At 41.6% G+C, this 26,708-nt stretch overlaps 1 protein-coding gene across 7 annotated transcripts in view; it reads left to right on the forward strand.

Moving 5' to 3' along the window:
* Window positions 1-26,708, forward strand: part of GPM6B (glycoprotein M6B) — a 224,795-nt gene that overhangs the window by 147,953 nt on the left and 50,134 nt on the right. For 2 of the 7 annotated variants that reach the window (XM_073586211.1, XM_073586213.1), the window contains exons 1-2: window positions 16,658-17,054; window positions 23,533-23,646. The exons of 2 other annotated variants lie outside the window; for them this stretch is intronic. In XM_073586211.1, the coding sequence (XP_073442312.1) occupies window positions 16,994-17,054; window positions 23,533-23,646 (175 nt within the window). In that variant the 5' untranslated portion in view covers window positions 16,658-16,993. Of the gene's footprint in view, window positions 1-16,657; window positions 17,055-23,532; window positions 23,647-26,708 lie in introns of those variants that run through there. 3 more of the 7 variants (XM_073586212.1, XM_073586214.1, XM_073586217.1) reach the window with 3 other exon arrangements.

Here is a 26,708-nt window from a genome sequence, read left to right on the forward strand (position 1 = left end):
TGCTTCCATTTGTAAAGGCTGGTGCAGACGACTGTAGTTTTGGTCTGAGTGCGATCTGTCCAAACATTGAGTGCACTCGGACTAATATTATTCAGTGAGGCCATGCATATGTCCTTTTTTTTTGATTGTTTGTTTTTTTCCTCGAACTGAGCGGTCTGAGGTAAAAAAAAAAAAAAAAATTGCAACATACACGATTTGCCTCTGATAATGGAACCGCACTCTGCCATTGAAATCTATGGGTCCGTGAAAAAAATCAGACCATAGGTGGATAACCTCCAAGTGCGGTCCAATTTTTACGGACTGACTGAATGGAGAAACTTATTTTTTTTTAAATTCTCCACCTCCGAGAAAAACAGATCCCACTCTGGTCACAGTCTGATTATCATAATAAAAACCGTTTTTTCCCAGATGAAGAAAATACAGTCGTGTGACGCTAGCCTAAGGAGAACGAAGGATCAGGCTGCTAGAAAATCAAACCGATGTATGGCAACAAATTATCCTATAATATAAGGGTATGCTCACACGTTGCGTTTTTGGTGCATGTATTTTTTTCTGCTGTTAAAACCTGCTCTCTTAGCAGTAAGAAACTTGCTGCTAAAAGCAGGTTTTGCTTAGATTTTGTAGTGTTTTTGTCATGCTGCATTTGTCTCTTGTGCATGCTGATAAAGTTTAATGCTCCCCCAAAAATAAATGAATAAATCTGATTCTACTTCATCAGGTTTTGGCAGCAAAACCTGATACCTGCATTTTTTCAGCATCTTTTTCAAGACCTATTGCTTTCAATGGGTGAAATACGCTGAAAAAAAGCTGAAAGACGCGACATGCTGCATTCTGCAAAACCTCAGGTATTGCACAAAATACGGAGTACAGAAAACCAAGCTGTGTGCAAGAGATTTCTGAAATCTCATAGACATAGTTGGTACTGTAAAATGCAGCTAAAATTTGCATAAATAAGCTGAAAAAAACGCACATTTGTGAACATAGCCTATGGATTTGTGCAGAAATTTCTGCTTCTCTCAGCAGAAAAATGCAGCTGGAAAAACGTATATTTTTGCTGCATTTTTTACTTTTTCTGCTGCAGATTTTTCCCACTCATTACTATGGAGAAAATCTGCAGCAAAAAACACTGAGGGTGTGTGCACACGCTGCGGATTCTGCTGCGGATCCGCAGCGGATTTGGCCGCTGTGGATCCGCAGCAGTTTTAGCTGCGGTGTACAGTACCATAATATCCTATGGATATTAAAAACCGCAGTGAAGACGGTGCGGATTTGCTGCAGTTTCAAAACCGCAGAAAGAATTGACATGTCAATTCTTTCTGCGGATTCTGCTGCGGTTTTCCATCTCCTCCATTGTAGAGATGAAAAACCGCAGAGTAATCCGCAGGTAAAACCGCAGGTCTTTTGACCTGCAGATTTACCTGCGGATTTTACAAAATCCGCGCGGCCAAATCCGCACCCCATTCCGCAGCGTGTGCACGTAGCCTGAAAGAATTGACATGCTGCAAGAATTAAATCCGCACCAAATCTGCAAGTCACAAATAAGCAACGTGTGTATGAAACTTCAGGATCGTCATTCACTTTGGTGGCATCAGGAAACCCTTCAGGCTATGTGCCCACGATCCGGCAGTAGCAGTGCATGTTTGCTGTGTGCAAAGTGCTGCCGTCTATTGAACCCAGGTGAATCCGCATGTGTTCACTGAACTGTGCATATTTACTGCATTCTATACCAGCCATTCAATATTCTATTCTAGTGTCAAAACCGCAGCAATTCCTGATCTTGGGCATCTATCATTAGGTTTTATGACAAATCTGCACTGGAAAAACCGCCACATGTGCACACAGCCTAAACCCTCTGAGTGCTGCTCTAGAGCGGTGTATTTTAGAACTAGAGCATATCCATTTCTAGTCCTCATGTTTTGTGAATCTTTGTCTCTTGGAAGATATGTTTGCTTGTAGACTGTCTGGGTGAAAAGATGTTGTTTCTGAATGCAGATCTTCTCACACTAATGTAGATTTTCCATTAAATCCCGCTGACTCCTTGATTTCACACATCCTGTTTGCTTTAAGATATGTGGATAATTCAGAAAGATAGTACAAAGAGCTACAAAAGGTTACATATTTCTATACTTTTTTTTTCTTTTGGTGCAAGGAATATACCGAAATATGAGATCCAGTTACAATGGTTCTGTAATGTGTACTATGAAAGTTTACCATTTACAGTTTGTTCCTGTACAATTCTCCAAATTATTAGTAAAATGGAGATGTTGGAGGTTCGCAGAAGTGAATAACTCTGTTATCCCACAGCTCCCTGCCTAATACCTACTATCCCTCACATTTGGGGAAACCTTGTACTTGATTAAACGAACAGTGGCACAGTTTAGGAAGTCTTTTACTGGCACCTATAGGAACTGTACATCGTACCACAAATACACTAATGGTTCGGGGGCACACCACAGACACCTAAACCTTATGTGCCTCTATACACTCCTTGACAGAAGTTATGTCGCTTATCCGTGTTATGTAAATAAAAGCTTATAACCTGAAGTTAAATTCATCCATTGGTTGTATAAATTAATCTTTTGAAAGCTGAAACCCTCCGAAATGTGGTTTAGGTTAAGAAAATAAATTGCCATCAATGCAGAAATATTGATCATTTAATGGACACAGAATGGTCAGATTTTGGCAAGGCAAAAGTTTTGTTGCCTGGTCATATAATGCACCCAATCCTAGTTTACATCCTCACCTGTGCTCAATAAATGATCAGTTATTTAGTGGGTGTGTATAAACAGAAGCCCAGCACCCCAGACCTTCACTTGGGCTGCAACTTGAGCCCTGACAACATGCCAAAAATCCACTCTGCGACCAAAGCCTGGACTATCAAGAGGCTGAAGACCACATCCACTGCAGAGGTGGCTGGCACGTTTAATGTGTCTCAGTGTCAAGTACAAAGAATTAAAAAAAAGAATTGAAGAGACTGGAGATGTGTTTGACAAGCCCAGGTCTGGCATACCCCGCAAGGCAACTGCTCAGGAGGAACGTTTGTTGGTTAGAAAATCCAAAGCAAGCCCCTCTTCCACTGCAGCAGAGCTCCAACAGGCCTGGTTACCTCAAGTCCCTGTGTCAACTAGAACAGTTTGTAGGATTCTGTCTCGAAATGGCATCCATGGTCGAATCAGCACCCAGAAGCCAGCACTAAACAAAAGGCAAATAAAAAACCGTGTGGCATTTGCAAAGTCCCACAGCCTGCTAAACAGATGGACGCTGGAAAAGTGGCAGAAGGTGGATTTCTCTGATGAATCTTCAGTAGAATTATACCACAGTGGCCGCAAATACTGCAGGATACCTACTGGAGCCCATATGAATCCAAAATACACCCAGAAAACAGTTAAATTTGGTGGTGGAAATATCATGGTCTGGGGTTACATTCAGTATGGGGTGTGCAAAACATTTGCAAGGTGGAAGGCAATATCAATAGCCTAAAATATCAAGAAGTATTAGCTACCTATTATATTCCAAATCATAAAAGGGGTCAAATTCTGCAGCAGGATGGTGCTCCATCTCATACATCCATCTCTACAACAAAGTTCCTCCAGGCAAAAAAGATCAAGGTGCTCAAGGACTGGCCAGCCCAGTCACCAGACATGAACATCATTGAGCATGTTTGGGGTAGGATGAAAAGGAAGCTAGGAAGACAAAACCAAAGAATCTAGATGAACTCTGAGAGGCATGTAAGACTGCATTCTTAGCTATTCCTGATGACTTCATTAATAAATTGTATGAATCATTGTTGAACCGCATGAATGCAGTCCTTCAAGCTCATGGAAGTCACACAAAATTTTAAATATGACTCTAATAGCACCACAGCTTCATTCACCAATGCTATGCAACATATATTTGTATTTTAAGTTAATTATTCGTTTGAATATCACATTACTTTCTGTGGCCGACAAAACGTTTGTCTTGCCAAAATCTGGCCATTCTGTTTCCATTAAATGATCAATATTTCTGCATTGATGGCAATTTATTTTCTTAACCTAAACCACATTTCAGAGAGTTTCAGCTTTCAAAAGAATAATTTATACAACCAATGGATGAATTTAACGTCAGGTTATAAGCTTTTATTTACATAACATGGATAAGCGACATAACTTCTGTCAGGGAGTGTAGGTCTCAGGGAGCCTACTCCATACCACATCCTACCACTCCATTGGGGCATTCATCCACTCCTTTGAATTAAAATGTCCTGTGCCTGTAAGACCAATTGAATTGCTTATGATCACTTACAGCTATGTGCATATTGTCAGTCCTTTTTTTAATTTGAGAGCACTCCCTAAAAACACAGTTTGAGTCCTATGTTGATACACAAGATTACCGTACATTTCTTAAAAGAACTCTGTCAGCACAGAATGGCTGTTCAAACTAAGTACAGGCGCCCGGTGCTTCACGGCAGGGCCAAAAATTTAGATACACCTTTCCACCTCCTTGTTTTCCCTCAGTCTCCACTTCCCTTTATTTGATTGGCAACTCTGGCTTCATAGGACCGAGATACAGTAGATGGAAAACAAGCAGGTGATTGGCCCCGCCATGAAGCACCGTGCTTGGTTTGAACTTTGAACAGTCATTCTGTGTTGACAGAGACTCTTTATGGCCTCATTCCCACATCAGAAAATATGAGCGATTTTGAGCATTGTTCTATCATAGCCAGTTTTGTACCCTTTTTTTGGTCCATGTCCATTTTCATAGTCAATGTGGCATCCATTTTATATGTATGAAAAAAAATGCTACCAAGCCTCTCCTATCCATTAGGCTATGTTCACCTGGTCAGCTGAAATTATCAGACCAGTCAAGTCCACAAATTGCAGATGTAACTGGTCCTGAGATCCCTCCTGCATAGCCCGATATGTACATGCACTTATCAGGTCTATAAATTGAACCAGATTAGTACATGCTACATTTTTCTTTATTTCTCAGGGATCTGAGGTCCTTGATAAATATTGCCCAGGTGAACTAGCGCATAGGCTAGCATTGGGTCTGTGTGTTATCCGCTCTCCACACGAAGAGCACACTGGACAAAAATGGTTATTGTAAACCAGTGTTTCCGAAACTCAATTCCTTACACCCCACAACATATCCTGTTTTCATGTTTCCTAAGTATTGCACAACTGATTGAATTATTATCAGGGTATCAGAAATGGCAACAGGTTCTCAGCTGTGCAATACTAAGGAAATCCTGAAATCATGATCTATTGATTGGCTGTGACTCTGAGCACTAGCGTTAGGGAAACACTGAACTAAACATACCTTTTAGGGCTCTTCACACATTGTGATATTCTCGATAATGGAAAAACCAATACCGGAGATATTTGTGTACGTGTGTTTAATATGTGTGGCATACGTATTGCAACTGTGTGCCGCATCAGTATTACATGTACTGGCACCTGGGAATCAGCGGTACTGTTCGTGCTGTTCCCCGGCGTCGGGTGCTGAAGACAGCTGACGTCACTGACCTCTGCTCACGTTGCAGTCAGTTCTAGCAGGGGACAATGTCGAGAGTTGTATTCAGCTTATAACAGCAAGAGCAAACAGTAACTGAAGGAAGTATTCATCACCCGCCTGCACTGTAAATAAAGAAAAATGACGACGGGTTCCTCTGTATTTTTGTTAACCAACCAGACAAAATTGACTGCTACGGGTTGTATCCCTTACCCTCAGCTGTCAACTTTAGCAAGGCTAGTTATCAAGAATAGAGGGGTCTTCAATGCGTATTTTTTAATTATTTAAATATTTAAAAAAAAACAACGGTGTGGGGTTCCTCCATTTTTGACAACCAGCCAAGATAAAGTAGACAGCTGGGGGCTGGTATTCTCTGGCTGTTAAGGGGCCATGGATAATCCTCTTCCCAGCCTAAAAATAGCAACCTGCAGCTGCCCAGAAAAGGTGCATCTATTAGATGCGCCAATTGTGGCGCTTTGACCGGCTCTTCCCACTTGCCTGGGGTTTATATTTATGGGTTTGCTATCACCTTTGTATGTTTGGTGACATTAAGCCCAATTGGTTGGTAATGGAGAGACGTCTATAAGACATCTCTCCATTACTAATCCTATAGTTGTATGGTAAATAAACACACAACCATAAAGTAATTTATTAGAAATAAAAACAAAACACACTCTTAACACCTATTCCATTTAAGCACTTGTCTCCTGTAATAAAGCAAAAATAAAAAACAACCAGAGCCCTCCCATATTCAACATTCTGTCCCATGTCATAATCTATGTCTGGGGATAAATACTTTTCAAACTGGGCAGTGCCAAGATGTGAACGTCCAGACAGAGAACCACAGAGGAATTAGCATCAGTGACCAGTGGTGATGTCCTCAGTCAACTGCAGTGACCTCAGCACCGTGAGAAAAAGTCAGTGTAAATTCACCCCAGTTCAGCTCAGTGAATTCACCGTGAGAAATTTCTCACAGTGAACTGTGGTGAATTCACTGAGCTGAACTTATTTCAAATAAAGGACTTTATTCTTGCTGTGTTTTTTACAATACAAGTATAGGATTAGTAATGGATAGGCATCTATAAGACACACTGACGTCTTCAAAGAGCCCTAACACAGTAAAGAAGCACTGGGATAATACATGGATAGAATCCGTGTGCTACTGTGGGTCTTTTTTTCTGTATTTTTTCATGGACCGTTTGAATTGAATGGGCAATTTTGAACCGCTAAAAAAAAAAATGGACATGTGAACATTCCCACTGTCTATAATACTACATGCTCCATCTCCCCTCACACCCAACACCTTCCCTCACTAACACTTTTCTTCCTTTTTTTCCGTTCTCTTTTGCTCACTCTCGTTACCATTCTGCAGTTTCTCATTTCCAGGACTCGTCTCCTGTGCGTCAGTCGCTGGTATCTTGGGCTCCACTTCTCTGGAATTAGTTACTTTGTTTCGCTCTCAGCCCTCCGTCTGGTTCTTCAGGGTTGGCTGTACCTAGTCATCTGCTCCATCACAGCAGATCTCTGCCTGCGATATAGTTATCGCCTACACACCAGATGTGCCAGACACCGCTATAATCGATCACACTCACAGGTGCTACGACACAACGCCTTTGATATCACGATGTTCATTGATAAGTCACCACAGGGCAACAAGACAGCATGCCCTTCAATATTTAGGCTAAGGGTACCGTTACACTTAGCGACGCACCAGCAATCACGACAACAATACGACCTGTTAAGGATCGCTGGTGCGTCGCTAAGTGGTCGCTAGTGAACTGTCAAACAGACAGATATACTCACCGACGCAGCAGCGATCCATACAACGACCTCAGCGGTCGTTGGTATCTTGTCACACAGTGGCTATTCAGACGACTCCCACCTGCGTCCATGTGTTCTGGGTCGCCAGCGAGGACGCTCGTTGGCGTCAAACACTGCGATGCGCGCTGGCCAGCGGGACACCAATGATGAAAAAATGGCCCAGGCCATTCAAGCACGATCAGTGAGATCGCAGCGGGGGCCTGGTCGCCGCTGCGTGTCACATGTAGCAAGATCGCTGTTGCGTAACAAAATCGGTGACGCTTCAGCGATCTCACTAGCGATCTCGCTATGTGAGAAAGGGCCTTTACCTGACGCTTATACAAGAAACTATTGATGAACTCTGCACTTCTAGAAGTGTATTACATGTCGCCTTTTCTATACATTTTGCTTCTCTTCTCTTTCCCTCATCTATTAGGTGCTCAGTTCTTAGCAATCCCAGATCTTTTTCCAGCACTCTGCTGTACACCCACAGAAACTCTGTGGCTCAATGTGCCATCTGTTTAATCGCTTCGGGATTTTAATGGGCCCCTTGCTTTTCAAGATAAAATATGCATTTGTTTTACTTGCATTGTCTCGTTCTGGCTATCTTTCTAACATACAGGTGTTTTCAGGTTTTGTGAACCAAGACAAATTTATAGTATACATTTCTCCTCTGATTTGCTAATACATGTAGCAGGCCATTGTTTTTCAATCACTGCACTGTAGTCTACTGCAATCTGCTTAATCACACTTGCCATATGTGCAGAATAGAATAAATTGAATCCCCAAATGATATTTTTTATACTGTGCAATTTTAATAACAAGCTACTGAGCTGTATTATATTTTTTGTGTGTGGTATTTGTTTTAATTTTGGTACTATCCTTATATAATACTCTATACTCCTCCTTCTAGACCTGTCCTCTGCCTTCGACACAGTTGACCACTGCCTCCTACTACAGATCCTCTCTTCCTTTGGCATCAAAGACCTTGCCCTATCCTGGATCAACTCATACCTCCCCAACCGCACATTCAGCATCTCCCACTCCCACACTACCTCCTCATCCCACCCTCTCTCTGTTGGAGTCCCCCAAGGCTCTGTTCTAGGACCCCTACTCTTCTCAATCTATACACTTGGCCTGGGGCAACTCATAAAGTCCCACGGATTCCAGTACCATCTTTATGCCGATGACACTCAGATATACCTCTCTGGCCCAGACGTCACCTCTCTGTTGTCCAGAATCCCGGAGTGTCTATCAGCCATATCCTCCTTCTTCTCCTCCCGCTTCCTCAAACTGAATGTGGACAAATCTGAACTGATCAGATTTCACAGATCCTCCTTACCTGACCTATCTATAACAATTGACGACATCACGCTTTCCCCTGTACCGGAGGTCCGCTGCCACGGAGTAACCCTTGACTCTGCCCTGTCCTTCAAACCGCAAATCCAAGCTCTCTCCACCTCCTGCCGCCTCCAGCTCAAAAATATTTCCAGAATCTGTCCCTTCCTCAGCCCTCAATCTACTAAAATGCTTGTGCATGCCCTCATCATCTCCCGTCTCGACTACTGCAACATCCTTTTCTGTGGCCTCCCTGCTAGCACCCTCGCACCTCTCCAGTCCATCCTTAACTCTGCTGCCCGACTAATTCATCTCTCTCCTCGCTACTCCGCTTCTCCCCTCTGCAAATCTCTTCACTGGCTTCCATTCCCTCAGCGTATCCAAATCAAATTACTAATACTGACCTACAAGGCCATTTATGACCTGTCTCCTCCATATATCTCTGAATTAATCTCCCGATATCTTCCCTCATGTAATCTCCGATCCTCCCAAGACCTCCTTCTCGCCTCCACACTTATTTGCTCCTCACCCAACCGCCTCCAAGACTTCTCCCGAATAGCCCCCATCCTCTGGAATTCTTTGCCACAACATGTCCGGCTATCAACCACACTCGGATCCTTCTGACGGAACCTGAAAACCAATCTCTTCAGGAAAGCCTACCCCCTGCAATGATCTTCACTGCCCCCTCACCACTACTGGAGCTACTGCCTCACCATCAATGGAGCTGCTGCAACCCCCCAACCTACTGTCTCCTTCCCCACCATCCTGTAGAATGTAAGCCCGAAAGGGCAGGGTCCTCTCTCCCCTCTATATCAGTCTGATTGTTAGTTTGTTTACTGTAAATGATATCTGTAATTTGTATGTAACCCCTTCTCATGTACAGCACCATGGCATCAATGGCACTATATGAATAAATATTAATAATAAAATAATAATATGCTACGCAATGAGGCCTGAACTCTGCAGCGGAGGACAGTGTCACTCAATTAAAGACAGTTGAGGACCAGAACCAGGCAACACATATGAAACGTGTTAATAGATGTCTTATCCATTTTTTTCATTATTGTTTTGGCTAGATTTATTAATATGCATGCTTTGGAATGTGTGTCTGCCGTGCAGATTTTCTGCACTCTGACTCCCCTCCCTCCTATCCATAGGAATAGGAGCTGATCTGCAGTACTTGGGAGCAGCCACTAACCGCCTGATGGAGCAGGGGTGTTTCGCTCTGTACGCTGTTTATAAAGGAACAGCTGTTCTCAACTACCCTGGTCTTCAATATCATTGAATTGGAAACCCCCCTAACTTTATTGACAGCAGAAAGCTTTAGTTAAGGTACTGTCACACTTAGCGATGTACCAGCGATCCCGACCAGCGATATGACGCGGTCAGGATCGCTGGTACATCGCTAAGTGGTCGCTAGTGAGCTGCCACACAGGCAGATCTCACCAGCGACATCGCTGGGGACGGGGGTCGCTACTTACCTGTCACACTAGGCGATCCTGCGTCCTCCCGCCTGGCTCCACGCGTCGCTCGCCTTCACAGCAGGAAGCTGACGACGAGAAGCGGTCCTGGACGTTCTCGCGCGATCAGCGATAACCAGCAGGGGAGCCGGTCGTAGGTAAGTATCAGACACAGCGATATCGCTAGCAATATCGCTATAACGTCACTAGTTATAGCGATATTGCTAGCGATATCTCTTAGTGTGACATGCCCTTAAGACTGAAAGCAATTACCTTTTTTTCTATCACAAATAATGTTTGTGTTACAATAAGTGACCATGTTACTGGCTTGATAACTAATGTCTTTTGTGATGGAGGTCTCTTTCAAGTGCAGTTAGAAGATGCAATATACAACAAACTCCTCCTCACGAAAATCCAGGTAAAAAATAGAACTTTATTCCAGTGTGATTAAAAAATGACCTCTTCAATTTCATCACACAATATAATCCATTAAATTTTGGAAATTTATATTATATTGCTGGATGAAATTGAAGATGTCATTCATTTTTTAATCACACTGGAATAAAGTTCTATTTTTTACCTGGATTTTCGTGTGGAGGAGTTTTTTTTCTATTGGATCTATACAGCACTGAGTCTAGCATGAGTGGCTTTCCCTGTGCCAAGTATCTCCATTTTATAGCAGAGCTGAGGTGGCTATTCCTATTTTTGCAGTTAGAAGATGACTAGAAGCAATGGGATGAAACTGAATGGGAGGAGACACAGATTAGGTATTAGAAAAAACTTTTTGACAGTTAGTGATCAATGAGAGGAACAGGCTGCCACGAGAAGTGGTAAGGTTCTCCTTCCATGGAAGTCTTAAAACAGAGGCTGGACAGACATCTGTCTGGGATGATTTAGTGAATCCTTTTTTGAGCAGGGGGTTGGACCAGATGACCCAGGAAGTTCCTTCCAACTCTTCTATGATTCTATATTAAATAGCACTGTGTACGTAAAGTGGCTTGCAAAAGTATTCACCACCCACGGCATTTTTTTTGTATTTTGCTACCTCACAACCTGGAGTTTCACTGCAAAAGTGCTCCAGCTCCTTCATGTTAGATGGTTTTCTCTGGTGAACAGCATGACCACAGATATTCAATTGGATTAAGGTTTGGGCTTTGACGGCCACTCCAAAACATTTACACGTTTCACCATAAACCACTCGAGAGTTGCTTTATGTTACGCTCCTAGGTGGTGCACATGGTTCGTGGACCTACTATGCCACAGATCGGACTTACACTGGAGGGGCGTGACTAAGCAGCTACCTTGGTTTCACTAGAGTATCTAGTGGTGAGGTCAGTTGTGCGACAGGTAGCTGCCTGGTGCCATTCCAGGGAAACGTCTGGCAGTAGCTGCTCACCCCAAACAGGCAGAGACCCTGCTTCAGATTCTGAGACAAAGCAGGATGGCCATTCGGGACAAGTTCAGACGTTACGGCCTCTTGGGATAAGTTCACACTGTACAGACAGGGCGGCCTCTGGGACAGGTTCTCTCTGTGCAGAAAGGGTAGCCACAGGGACAGATTCACATGATGCAGACTGGACGACCACAGAGGGAAAGTTCATAGTCGCAGCCTGGGTATTTAGCCGCAGTTTAGGGAATCTGACACCGCCGATGCGGTCGCAGGGAACAAGGATTAATTGTGGCGGACTAATGGAAACACAGGATACGGCACAATAACAGACAATGGAAGAGGGACTTGGCAACATACAGTTGCCCACCAAACCACGTAACAGAACTATAGGGGTTGCTCAGGCACCTCTCAGTAGGGAGGGTGCCTTTTATGCCTGGGAGACACCTTGCAGGTGTATGCATATTAAACTAAATGCCTCCCAGCTGTTGCTGCTAATATTTACCATGTGTGCACACTGCTACTTTAAGAACGGGAGCACGCGCACCCACGATCTAGGCACACCGCCGAGGCACAGTGTGCCATGCACAGAGGAGGAAGAAGGCAGGAACAGGAGCATGTCGGAGATCGAGCCATGGGCTGATATGGTGAGTAAGCCGTTGTCCCCACATGGTGGCAAAATGGGACACCAAGCAGGGGCACCGAGCGTAGCATTACACTTTAGCAGTATGCTTTGTGTCAATTGTCTTCTTGGAAGGTGAATCTCCATCCCAGTCTCAAATCTCTAACAGACTGAAACAGGTTTTGCTCAAGAATATTCCTGTATTTTCCACCATCCATCTTCCACTCGACTCGGATCATTTTTCCTGTCCCTGCAGCTGAAAAACATTCCCACAGCATGATGCTGCCACCACCATGTTTCACTGTGGAGATCATGTTCTTGGGGTGATGAGCTGTGTTGGTTTGGTTCAAGACATAGTGTTTACCTTGGTTGCCATAAAGTTCAATTTTGGTCTCATCTGACAACAGTACCTTCCCTCATGCATTTGGGGAGTCTCCCACATGTGTTTTGGCAAATGCAAAATGAGCCTTACAATTTGTGTGTAAATAAAGTCTTTTTTTTTCTTTCATAAAGGACACCTCTATTGCGTGTATGGCTTATTGTGGTCGTATGGACAGATACTCCAGTCTTTGTTTGGGAACTCTGCTGCTCCTTCGGAGTTACCTTCAGTCTCTGTGCTGCCTCTCTGATTACAGCCCTCCCTGGCTGAGAGTTTTGGTGTGTGACCCTCTCTTGGAAGGTTTGTTGTCATACCGTGTTCTTTCCATTTAATGATAATGGATTTGATGGTGCTCCTGGGTATCATCAAAGATTGGGATTTTTTTTTTTTAGAACCCAACCCTTCTACAACTTTGTCCCCTGACTTGTTTGGGATCTCATTGGTCTTCATGGTGTTTTTTGGTTTGTGGTGCATCTTGCTTAATGGTGTTGTGGATGGGGTTGAGAGTAAAGTGTCAGTCTTTGCTGATGACTCCAAACTATGTAGGATGCTAAAATCTGACCTTGACTTCACAATATTGCAAAACGATCTTAATAAGATGACTGAATGGGCAAACACTTGGCAAAAGAGGTGTAATGTAGAGTAATTCACCTAGGATGGCGTAATCCTATTGCTGCATATACATTAAATGGGAGAACACTTGGGGATACTGAACAGGAGACAGACTTGGGTGTTCTGGTTGCAAGTAAGCTGAGCAGCAGTACTCAATGTCAAGCAGCAGCCGCAAAAGCAAACAAGATTTTAGGATGTATAAAAAGAGTGCTAAAAGCCTACGATCCCAACATATTGTTAGCCTTTTATAAATCATTGGTGAGGCCACATCTAGAATATGGGATTCAGTTTTGGAATTCACATTTTGCAAAGGATATTTAGAAGTTAGTCAGTTCAAAGGCTGGCAACTAGATTATTACTACAAGGGATGAAAGGCCGCTCATATGATTAAAGGTTGGAAAAGATGAGCTTGTTTCGTTTAAAAAATGATGCCTCAGAGGAGATCTCATTTACATGTGTGGTCAGTATAGAGGAATGGCACGTGACTTATGCTTTCCGAAGACCATACTAACAATCAGGGGGCACTCATTATGGGTGAAAGAAAAGCGATTTGGGGCCAGCTAAATAGGAACGGAATCTTTACAAATAGAGCAGTCAGAATGTGGAATGCCCTACCACAAGAGGTAGTAATGGCAGACACTATAACAGCTTTCAAAAAAGGTCTGAATTATTTCCTTCATACACATAACATTGTTAAATTAGTGACCAAATGTACAGTTGGCGGAGAAAGGTTTAACTTGATGGACCTAGGTCTTTTTTCAACCTATGTAACTATGTATGTAGCTATGTGGCATTTCAGAAAAGGTGTGTATATATTGACAGACCATGAGACACTTAGATTTTACACAGGTGGACTTCCTTTCACTACGTATGTGACTTATGAAGGTAATTGCTTGCATCAGAAATTTTTAGGGGCTTCATAGTAAAAGTGGTGACTACATATGCACATGTCAATTTTTAGTTATTTGATCCCATACATTTAATTTATGCCTACATTTTTCTAACTTCACCAACTTAGACTCTTTAGTGCGGATGATCACACGCAAATCGGATTACAAAAATAATTAAACACAGGTTGTAATGTAACAAAATAGGTAAAAAGCCAGGGGGTTGTGGAAAAGGAGGAGAGTTAAAAACTTATGCAAGCCACTCTACATCAGTCCCTGGCAGGGGGGGAAGAGCGGAGCAGTGGATCCAGGAGTTGAAGAGAGGGATAACTCATTCAGGAAAAATAGACTTTATGTTTTTACACAAAGTTTAGAAGTACTCAGCTAGTCCTGTTTTAATCCCTTGATGTGATGGACCTAATGGAAAAGAGAAGAATTAACTTGGTAGAAAGGCAAAGTGAACAATTGTAAGTACACTATTGAATATATATTAAGAGGATAAAAACTTTCTTGAGTGTGCTTCTTTAAACGGAATCTGTCAGCAGTTTTGGCCTATATAAGATAAGGCTACCGCCTTTCAGGACTTATCTACAGCATTCTGTAATGTTGTGTATAAGCCCTCGATCCACCTGAAAGAGAAGAAATATAACTTTTATTATACCCACCTGCGAGGCGGTCCGATGGGTGTCACATGTCCTGGTCCGGCGCCTCCCATCTCCTTGCGATGCCACCCTCCTGCTTGATTCACAGGCTCTCCAGCGTCGTGCTCCTGCGCAGGCGTACTTATCTGCCCTGTTGAAGGCAGAGCAAAGTACTGCAGTGCGCAGGCGCTGGGAAAGGTCAGAGAGGTCCAGCGCTTGCGCACTGCAGTACTTTGCTCTGCCCTCAACAGGGCAGATAAGTATGCCTGCGCAGGAGTGGGATGCCGGTGAGCCTGCGAAACAAGCAGGAGAATGGCATCGCAAGAAGATGGGAGGTGCCTGACCAGGACCTGCGACACCCATCGGACCGGACCGCCCCCCGAGTAAGTATAACAAAACTTATTTTGCTTATATTTCAGGTCAGATTGGGGGCTTATCTACAGCAAAACTGCTGACGGGTTCCCTTTAATGCTTGTCTGAGAAATGTTCTGCCATGCTGAATGCACTTGGGCATGCAAATCATCAAGATCCACTGCCGGCAGCTCACTTTGCAGTTGCAGATCAGTTTCATCCCAGATGTGCTCAATGGGACATAAGTCTGGACATGCTGCAGGCCATGGTAGCGCGAATAGACCATCTAGGCTGGTGGTATGGTGTTGAAAAAAAAACGGTTCTTGCGACACTTGGAGTAACATTGAGCTATTGGCGTACCTGTAATGGAAAAACACTGTTTAACGGAGTAGGACTAGTATGACTAGGCCTCTTTATGGCATTGCCAACATGGTCTCCAGACCAATCTACAGCTATCATTGCATACAAAACGAAAACGGGACTCATCGCTGAAGAGGGCAGATCTCCATTGCTGAATTCCAGCCTCTGGTCTCCATTCAAAGATGTCATGGACAGTGACATGAAAAGGCCATCATGAAAGAACGTTAAACCGGGGATAAATTTGAATAAAAACTTGACCTTCCAGGTGTCTTTTTATTGGCTTTGTAGTAAAGACACATGTTCAGTGCAAATAAATAGAAGCAACACATTACGGGGCATTTACACTGCAAGATAATCGTGAATGATCGTTTTTAAAAACTCTCGTTTTGTAATTATCTTCCATGTAAACAGGCTGCCGGTTAAACGAGCAAAACACTCGTTCAGCAGGTGAAACGATGTGCAGCATTAAAGATCACCGTTCTCAGCGTGCATCGTTCTGTGTAAACAGGACTTGCGCTGCCGAGAGCTGTGGCAGCCTTCAGCGCACTGATTTTTCTAGTGTATATCAGTGCACGTCTTTATTTTGATTTGCCTGTTGTAAATGGGCATGCAAACTACCGCCGATCGGTCAGTCCATGTAAATGAACCTTAACGTAGATCAATATGCCTAACTACGAATAACCGTCTTCAAACTTTGGTCCAGTACAAATATCACCGTCACCGATTTCTAATTGACAGTAAAAGTAGAAAAAAGGTGGGTTTTTGTCACCTTCAATAATTTTAGCTTTTTAGTGACCTTCAATGTGCCTGATTATTATTTCTAACCATAAACTGGTATATGTTTAGCAGTAGACATAAATATATACATTTTCTTTTATTCCTCAACAATTCTGGCTCCATGTTTCTTTTTTCTTTCTTGTAGTAGTTTTTGACCTGAGGCTTCTAATGTTCTTCTTATTTAATACATGCCTGCAATGATGGCTGTTGATAGGATTGCAAGCCTCGGCAATGTAGAGTATACCGTAATTACGGTATATATGCTAAGTAGGTAACTTCTCTATGGTCAGTGCTGTATAAAGGGCATATGGGATGAATCAACAAGCGAAGTGAGAAAATGGTCCCTAGACGATGTGTTCATATAATAGAGCTGTGAGATAACGACTTATTTATAAGGAATTGCCCAACTTCACAGGGCTGCGGAACACGGGAACTCTTCTTCCACTGCTTCCCATACATCCCTGTGGTGGAGGGATCCCTAAATGATGAGAGGTGATTAGCATTTCACAAGGGGGGCTTTGGAGGAGAAGGGGACAGAGTGGTTGAGCACTAGAGAGGGGAGGAGTGGCATTTTATTGCTTCACACTAGTTTCAGCATTCAGTAAGTCTGGGTACAATCAAGAACAGAATGGCCATTTTCTCGCAAGGGATCCTGCATGACGTATGACTGTTTTCTGGCAGAAGTCTTGGAGAAACCAGTAGGGAGAGCAGAATTGGAGCTGACAACTCTGCATCTTGGAGGAGGCTGTGATCTAGTGGAGTGCAGAACAGAAGCACTCAATCACTGCAGCTGTAAAGAGGAGGCAGGGAAACCAATCCACAGCACAGGAAGACAGCAGAAAGTGTTTGTTGGTGGGGGAATTAAAAGGCATTTTTGGTGTATGGGATGAAGCCAGCCATGGAAACTGCAGCAGAGGAAACGACAGAACAAAGCCAAGAAAGAAAAGGTACCCAGAGAGTTCTTGTTCTAGGTCTTTCATTGGCAGGCCAGTAGGCTTACCTCATCCTATGTGTCTGTGTGTCTCCTATCTTTTTTCCATAAGGCTTCTGCAAATAATGTGGATTGTTTGATTGCAGATAGCTCCACATCTTTATATGTATATAAAAAAAATCCACTGCCTCATAAATGAAATTGCATTGTAATGCTATATATGTGTAAATGTGCGGGTATGTGTCTATATACACATATTTTATTTATTTACTGTGTGCGTTCCATTTGTAGTTAGATTAAATCATGTTATTAGCTATGTAATGTTTTTTTTTATTACATGCCTAGTATGCTCTATATTTTTACATATTTAGGATTCCAAATATTTAGCAACAAACTCCTCATCTTGTCCAATAAATGTTTCCGTCCTTCCTTTACGAATGCAGTAAAGCAGCCATTATAAAGGCTGTGTTCCGTTTTCTCCCAGTCAGTCACCATTATTCCAGAGTCAGTTGGAGCATACATACAAGTATCAGCCCTTCTCAACACCGAAGTGGTCTCTTAGCAACTCCAGGGACGAGGTGCCTTTATGATCCGCGGTAGAATAAATTACGTCACATCAATGATATAGAACTTCATCTTTTCGGGGGCCACAGCTAATATTTCACTATGGTGCTATAAATTATGACCACATGGTGTAACTTGCAGTAATTAGATGTAGTGTATTATCATACACAAGTGCCACTTGTAGGAGTCCTTTCTCTTCCATTGTCCTGTAAAATAGTAATGGAGATAAAATCCTTTCATGTAAAAAAAACTGATCAGTACTGAACTGAAAATAATAAGTATATACCTGTGTTTGTCTATACATATATTTTATATATTGATGTGTGTGTGTATATATATGCATGTGTATATAATGTGTGCGTATATCTATATATACATATGTATGTGTGCATATTTGTGTGTGTATGCGTATATATATATATATATATATATATATATATATATGTGTGTGTGTGTGTGTATATATATGCACGTGTATATAGTGTGTGTGTGTGTATATATATATATATGTGTGTGTGTGTGTGTATATATATGCACGTGTATATAGTGTGTGTGTGTGTGTGTATATATATATATATATATATATGTGTGTGTGTGTATATATATGCACGTGTATATAGTGTGTGTGTGTGTGTATATATATATATGTGTGTGTGTATATATATGCACGTGTATATAGTGTGTGTGTGTGTGTATATATATATATGTGTGTGTGTATATATATGCACGTGTATATAGTGTGTGTGTGTGTGTGTGTATATATATATATATGTGTGTGTGTGTGTATATATATGCACGTGTATATAGTGTGTGTGTATATATCTATATATACATATATATGTGTGTGTATGTATGTGTGCATATTTGTGTGTGTGTGTGTGTATATCTATATATACATATGAAAAAAAAGACAATGCGGGTCATCTTGAGGACTCTATATATACATATGTGTGTGTATCTATATATACATATATGTGTGTATATATATGTATGTGTTTGTGTATACACATATCTATAGATAGAGATGTACATACACTATAATTTTGCTGTAATGCCAAGGCTCCTACTGAATAATTGGAGCTGCATCATAACATACCCATCTTTCATCTTGTAAGCGCCATGTTATCAGTAACCTGTAGTTGCCCATAGCTATGCTAAAATAACATGTTGAGTTTTGGGAATTCTCTCTAGTGGTATACTATGTGTAAGTAATATGGGGTTTTACAGTTAATGCCGCTATACAAGCAGTGATTTTTTTTTCATCTCTTGCCAAATGCTTGTGTTCAGTAAAAGCCATCCCTAATTCATGAGCAAGAAATTGACGAAATGCAAAGTGAACCATGGCATCTGCTATAGTGTCAGCCTATAGGGTGCGATTTTATAGGGCTACAAACATTCCCATTGCTCGTGGTCAGGACAGATTTTCTTGCTGAGACCATAACCACCTCATAACTGGAAGGATGTGTGACAGTCATGAGTTTTGTTTATCGTGTTACACTGTAACGTGTTCTTTGCCATTCATGTGATCTGTGAATCTGTGGCTGTGACCATGTCGGGCTGTGTATGCCTGGCTTTTTGGAGGAAATAGAAGCTGGAAATGATTGTGCTCCACTAAATATCATGGCTTCTGTCTAGTTGCAGTAATCTGTCCTATAAAAGTGAGTGATGTTTGACTGATTCTAGTTATATCTCGAAACACAGTAATGTCCTTATTAATCTCTTTCTGCTGAATGAGACCACATTGGTTGAAAGGGATCATAAGTAATAGATTATGCTTTCCCAAAGTGTATGTGTAATATTAGCCAGCCTGGCCATCATAATAAATAGATTTGGCAGGGTGCACATGCTTTTGTATTTTTTTCCCCAATGCTGCTCAGCAGTGCCCCCATTGTGTGCAGGGCCGGCCATGCTGCATCTGAACATGGTGTGCACATTCATGATTATTGACTCTGTTTTTAGGCAACCACCTAAACTCATTGGACACTGCCTAGAAATTCAGTGCATTTCTTTTTTTTTTTTCTCTCTAGTTTCCTTTAAATTGTTTCTTATGTATTTAATATAGTGATAAAAATTTCATCTGTCCAGAATATATGTGGCAGATCTTTCGTTCTATTTTTTTTTTTTTCTCAAAATAAGTTGGGAGTGTGCCTGCTGAGTGCTAGGGTTCAGTATCACTGTTCACTTAAAGCTCTGTTTTCTGATTGCCAGGCACCAATAAGGGTAGGTGCCAAAAATAACACGATTTTCTCTTTATATTCCAATATTCAAGCAGAATCTTTTGATCTGCTTAAGCCTGTGGCTGACTTTACCAACCACATAGCATCAAAGCTTTGATGATGTCCAGGCCTTTATTAGGATATTGGCAAAATGAGTTCTTTCTCTCATGCAGTGATTTCCATGAATGATATCTGTGTTTCACTGCTGGCCTTTAATTTCTTGGGCATAATAGTGACCATACACAAATCTGAATAAAATATCTCAGACCTGCACATCAAAAGATCTCTTCCACTGAATTTCTTTAAAAAAAGCAAAAAAATCTTTTCAGAAAAAAAGTTAAATACAATATATTGCCCAAATGTGAACATTGTATTCTTAAGGTAGTGTCACACTTAGCGATGCACCAGCGATCCCGACCAGCAATATGACGCGATCAGGATCGCTGGTACATCGCTAAGTGGTCGCTAGTGAGCTGCCACACAGGCAGATCTCACCAGCGACATCGCAGGGGTCGGGGGTCACTACTTACCTGTCAGACGAGGCGATCCTGACGTCCTTCCGCCCGCGTCCACGCGTTGCTCGTCTCCACAGCAGGAAGCCAAGCGGGAAGCTGACGACGAGAAACGGTCCAGGACGTTCTTGCGTTCTCGCGCGATCAGCGATATCCAGCGGGGGAGCAGGTCGGAGGTAAGTATCAGACATAGCGATATCGCTAGCAATATCGCTATAACGTCACAAAAATCAGTGACGTTAAAGCGATATTGCTAGCGATATCGCTTAGTGTGACAGGCCCTTTATTAAAGAGGATCTGTCAAGGGATTTTACAATTCAAATAACACTTTCAGGGCTTATCTACAGTATTTTATAATTCTGTAGATAAGCCCCCAGTCCAACCTGCAAGAGAAGAAAAATAAGTTTTATTATACTCACCCAGATCCAGTTCGGGGCCTCCCATCTTCTTGTGATGCCGCTCTCCTGCTTGCTTCCTCGCTCCCGACATAGCGCTCCTGCGCAGGCAGAGCAAAGTACTGCAGTGCACAGGCACCGGCAAAGTTCTGAGAGGTCCAGCACCTTGTCACTGCAGTACTTTACTCTGCCCTCGACAGGGCAGAGAAGTACGCCTGCGCAGGAGCGAGATGCCGGGGAGCCATGAAGCAAGGAGATGGGAGGTGCCGGACCTGCGACATCCATCGGACTGGACCTCCCCTGGGTGAGTATAATAAAACTTATTTTTCTTCTCTTGCAGGTCAGATCGGGGGCATTATAGAATGCTGTAGATAAGCCCTGAAAGGCAGTGGCCGTATCTTATAGCGGCCAAAACAACTGATAGGTTCGCTTTAACCTATATACATCCTATTTTATCCTATTCCTGCAGGAATGCATCAGTAATACTTTGTTTCTTAGAGTAACCATAATTTTATTATTTTTCATTAATCAATAGTACACGTGAAAATAAGAAACTTTACAATAATCATTTTATTTAATTTTTTATGTAAATCTGCTTCCTTCTCCTCTTGAACTGATAATTCATTCTCCATATTCTCATCTCATGGGTAAAATCTGTATTCAGTGGAGACAGATTTTCTCATTACTGAGATAGGAGTTTAGGAGAACTTGCAGCAGAATGTCTGTAATGTCTTGTGTGTCTCTATCTGCTTCCACCATAGAGTTATAAAAGTTTCATTTGTCATCACCTACCTCATTAATGGAAAAAAATCTGCCTTCACAGAATACAAATGTTATCCTTGAATTGAGAGTGAAGGAACAATCCAGTAGGAGACAGAAGAAAATGACTCTGATAAAATGTATTACAAAGGGGCTTATTTTACGTGTACTATGGATTTATGAAATACAATTTAAAACGAAGTTACTTTTCAATTATAATCTTGATTTAAGCCTTTATAAGGAAATCCCAAAAAACAGTAACGCTCAGCAATGGTCAGTAAGACATTTATGTCTAGTTTTTGGCAGATGATGTCAGGAATGATTCTTTATCTAAATCAATCACTACACTAATGACTTGTTTTATAGAATGATCATTAAACCTGAGAAAATAAGTTAAGTGGACTGTGTGTGCGGTGTTCATCTGTTGAGTGACATGTTTACAGGGGAGCCAACAGTTTTGATTTCTTGGATAAAAGAACATTAGGACTAGATCTTGCATACCTTCTAACTTTGAGTAAAGACATCATTGTGTTATATAAGCATGTCCCAACCTACATAGAAGTGCAAAATAAAGACTACACTCCATACTAGCTACACAAAGATAAGGACCCTCAGGCCAGACCCCTACTCTATAACTCATCCTAGCACTTTACAAAATTCCTATCCCAGAACCATACTGTATGTCATTTATACCCCAGACTATAACCGATCTATACACAAGAACAAACCCTCTGTTATCTGAACCGCAGACCTGAATATCCTCGTGTCTACAAATCCCTGACCATACTCTAATCAACTACCTTACTGACCTCAGATCAGATAGTTATTCACCTGCTCCTGTTCTTCCCTCTGCTCTTAAAGGGAATCTGTCACCTATTTTTTGGCCTATAAGCTGCGGCCACCGCCATCACCACTCTGACCTTTCCCGGTGCCTGCGCACTGCAATACTTTACTCTGCCCTCAACAGGGCAGATAAAGTACGCCTGCGCAGGAGCCGCGGCAGAAGTAAGAAGGAGGACATCATCGCTAGAAGATGGGAGGTGCCGGACCAGACCGCGACACCCACCGCACCCGCCCCTGCCCCCTGGTGAGTATAATCGAACTTGTTTTTCTTATCTTTCAGGTTACATCGGGGGCTTATCTACAGCATTACAGAATGCTGTAGATAAGTCCCTGATGGCTGTGGCCACAGCTCATAGCCCAAAAATGAGGTGAGAGATTCCCTTTAAGCGCCATTAAAAGACACTGTCCTGACGCTGCTTGGCATCAGACATTTCTGTGTTAGCACTTGAGAGCAGAGGAAAGAGCAGGGACAGGGAGAGATAAGAAGGATTGCTAGTAAGGTTTTCCAGGTGTCTTGAAGTTTTCTGCATTGTCCGGAGTCTTCTGGACGTTCTTGTTTGTTGATTTTAGTTCTTGTGGGCAATTAGACTTTCTATCAGATTAAATGACTTTTAAAAAATTATCGCTGAACTTCCTAACTTATTTATAACTATTACTGTGGATCTTAATAAACTAGTTGTGTTAAATATTTTGAGCCACTGTAATATCGGTCGTCCAACATTTCACTACATACTGGTGAAAATTCAGCCTATTTACACTAAACTTGCTGGTAGTTGGGATGTTTGGATGTGATGAACTTGACCTAAACCCTGTGATCTTGGGAAAAAAACAAGTAATACTCTCACGCCCTTAACTAGATCGACCATTAGGCCTTTCAGTGTTATGTTTCTATGATTATAAATGGACCGACACATGCTCCGTAAAACTACTGGATATCATATAGCTAATGTTACTGCAATCATTGCAAAGCCACTTTATTTGTTTCTTCTATCTTCCAAATTTCCTAACTGTTATGAAGTCTTAGTAACTGATTTACTTGTCATTCTCTTTAATATGTTGTGTCGTGTAGATTCTCATATCTAGCAAAAGGAATATTGATGTTTGTGACTAACTTCCATTCAATAGCTTTGCTAGATTAAATATGTGGAATTGACTTCGAATAATATGCAGGAGAACACTGACTTTTTACCACCTAAAATTGGCAGTGAACAGCAGCAGACAAGACATGGAAATTGGCAGGTACCACTGGATGTACGGGAGTTCAAGGCCACAGCAAGTGCCAACAATGAGCGGCAGTATGAGTCCCTTGGGTACCGGAGGTAAATAAAGAGATGGGATAGATCAGAGTTCACATGTAGTGCAGCAGTCAATAGATACTATCGTCTACCTAGAATACATTCCAGGCTGCATTTGTCTCTTACAGATGACCAATTCTTCTACTTATCATTATAGTCATTAAAATGGAAGTTGTTCGTTCAGCAGAAGTTGTTCGTTCAGCACTTTACCAGATGTTCTTCAGTTTACGATATTACCAGTTATAGTTCATGTCATTACAGCATTATGGGAACGTTTCATTATCCGTTATCAATGATTGCTCCTGATTTTCCATAATCAGCCCTGCTTTTTCTAAAACTAGGATTTGTTCACTAATCTAATTTAACAGTAACATATCATCATAATTTTACATTACTTCTGTGTAAACCTAGGACCTAGATATATCCATCTGGCTGAAGCAGGTCCTCCTAGGTTGGGAAAGGAGGATCACCGGTCAACTTAGGCTGTAGTATATTTGGAATGCATCCTTACCTGATTTGGCCTGTTCGGTTAGGTAGTATCTGCTTTGAATAGGAAAATTGTGCTTGATATCTACAAATTGAAAGAATAAGATAGCAATGTAACGGAATTAAGACCTTTTTAGATATTCAAATCTTTAGTAATGTTCCTTAGGTGATTTTAGATGTATAAGGAACCATGACCAAGCATTGGAAAAAGTATTATCAGAAGCAAATTATCACTACTAACTGGTAATGCGGGTACCGGTAAATAATATGTTCCAGAAGTCATACAATTATGTATATATATGTAACAAGAAATAAGGCCAAATGATCATTCTTATTCTTCACGACAAGGTCTGTAAGGTGTAATCACAGCCATCCTTTTCTATTTACCCTGCTGTGACCTTCATCACTGCTTGACGTACTGAGGGCAGCTCTGTTTTTGGTTCAATATAGTATGCTTACCCCCTCTGTTCCTGTTCTGGAGTGCACTAGTTTCCCAGCTTTGCATATGAAAAGTTCTTCTTGTCTCATTTCCTGAGAATCTCAAGAGACAATAGGGCTTGAGAACTTTCACAACCATAGAGTGGTGTGTGCAAAGGAGGTCTCCCACCCTACCCCCTTGAGTAGCTTCGAAAGACAACTAATAACTTTGTTTTTTTTTTTGCTTTTATAGAAACCAGGGACCTCAAACTCAAAATTCCATTTTTATCAAATAATATAAGACACATAAAGTAGATAACTAGAAGAATATATAAGTAAAACTATAAATATGCAATAATCGGTTCTGGTAGAGTATAGACACTCAGACATGACCAACCATTTCTATTTTAGATTCACCGGCAAACTGTCAGAGGGGGTGGTGTATTAAGACTTCTATTATTTCTCTAATGCGCTTACGTAATTTTAATGCTAAAAATATAATTAACAAAGTACCGTACTACTGATTTACAAAAAAAATTCCTAAAATGTAGTAATTTTCTGGGAATCGGTGTCTTTTAATTGCAACTTGGTGGCACTTAACATGGAACATTGTTTTGGAGAATTCTAGTGTGGTAAGTTAACAGATTACTTTTGCCCAGCGTTCCCTATTTACAGTAACTGTACACAGTTCCCAGAGTTCTTTCATCCCCCTTTTCACTGCCATTATTACAGTCCACAACAGTATATGTTTGTGTTGCCTTATGGCAGCCTTTTGACTTTTGTCTAGGGTTTTCTAATTTTCAAAATTTAGTTTGTAAATTAAAAAAATTAAAATAAAATGAAACAGTGCCTTGGTTTGACCACTGACATAGTTTCACAGTGCTGGGCTTTTACCCAGTGAAGCAATTAAATTCTACATGTCCGCCAAATGTTCCCGGGAATTTGGATAACTATATAGAATATACAAACGTGGTCAAAATTGTTGGTACTCCTCATTTAATGACAGAAAAACCCACAATTTGTGACAGAACTTGAATCTGACAAAAGTGATAATAAATCAAAAATCTATGAAAATGAACAAATGAACGTCAGACATAGCTTTTCAACCATGCTTCCACAGAATTTTAAAAAAAATGAAACTCATAAATAGGCCTGGACAGAAATGATGGTACTCTTAATATTTTGTTGCACAGCCTTTTCAAGCCATCACTGCAATCGAACGATTCCTGTAACTGTCAATGAGACTTCTGCACCTCTCGACAGGTAGTTTGGCCCACTCCTCAAGAGCAAACTGCTCCAGTTGTCTCGTGTTTGAAGACGGCATGTTTCAGCTCTTTCCAAAGATGCTTAATAGGATTTAGGTTAGGGCTCATAGAAGGCCACTACAAAAATAGTCTGTTTTCCTCTTAGCCATTCTTGGGTGTTTTTTAGCTGTGTGTTTTGGGTCATTATCCTGTTGCAAGACCCATGACCTACGACTGAGACCAAGCTTTCTGACACTTGGCAGCACATTTCTCTAGAATCCCTTGATAGTCTTGAGATTTCATTGAACCCTGCACAGATTCTAGACATCCTGTGCCAGATGCAGCAAAGCAGCCCCAGAACATAACAGAGCCTCCTCCATGTTTCACAGTAGGGACAGTGTTCTTTTCTTGATATGCTTTATTTTTCCATCTGTGAACATAAATCTTATTTGCCTTGCCAAAAAGTTCAATATTTGTCTCCTCTATCCATAGGACATTCTCACAGAAGATTTGTGGCTTGTCAAAATATAGTTTGGCAAATTCCAGTCTGGCTTTTTTATGATTTTTGTTCAACAATGGTGTCATCCTTGGTCATCTCCCATGAAGTCCACTTTGGCTCATACAACGACGGATGTTGCGATCTGACACTGATGTTCCTTGAGCTTGAATTTCACCTTTAGGCTATGTGGCCGCGTTAGCGTTTTTAAACGCTCAGGAAACTGATCCCCTTCTCAGAAAACACGCATTTTATTTCCGCGCGTTTCTTGCACAAAAGACGCGCGTTTTTGACACGTTTTTTTTCCGCGCATTTTCTGGAATTTAATGAGCATGCTTCGTTTTTAGCCGCTAAGCAATTCCTGAGAGTTTAAAAGCGCATGCATTGGCACAAAAAGCCAAAAACGTATGCTATTTAATTTGAAGCTTCTTTTAAGCGTTTCT

The sequence above is a fragment of the Dendrobates tinctorius genome, unplaced genomic scaffold (genome assembly GCF_039654945.1).
Source record: "Dendrobates tinctorius isolate UK_male_01 unplaced genomic scaffold, ASM3965494v1 ptg000091l, whole genome shotgun sequence".
Lineage (NCBI taxonomy): Eukaryota > Metazoa > Chordata > Amphibia > Anura > Dendrobatidae > Dendrobates > Dendrobates tinctorius.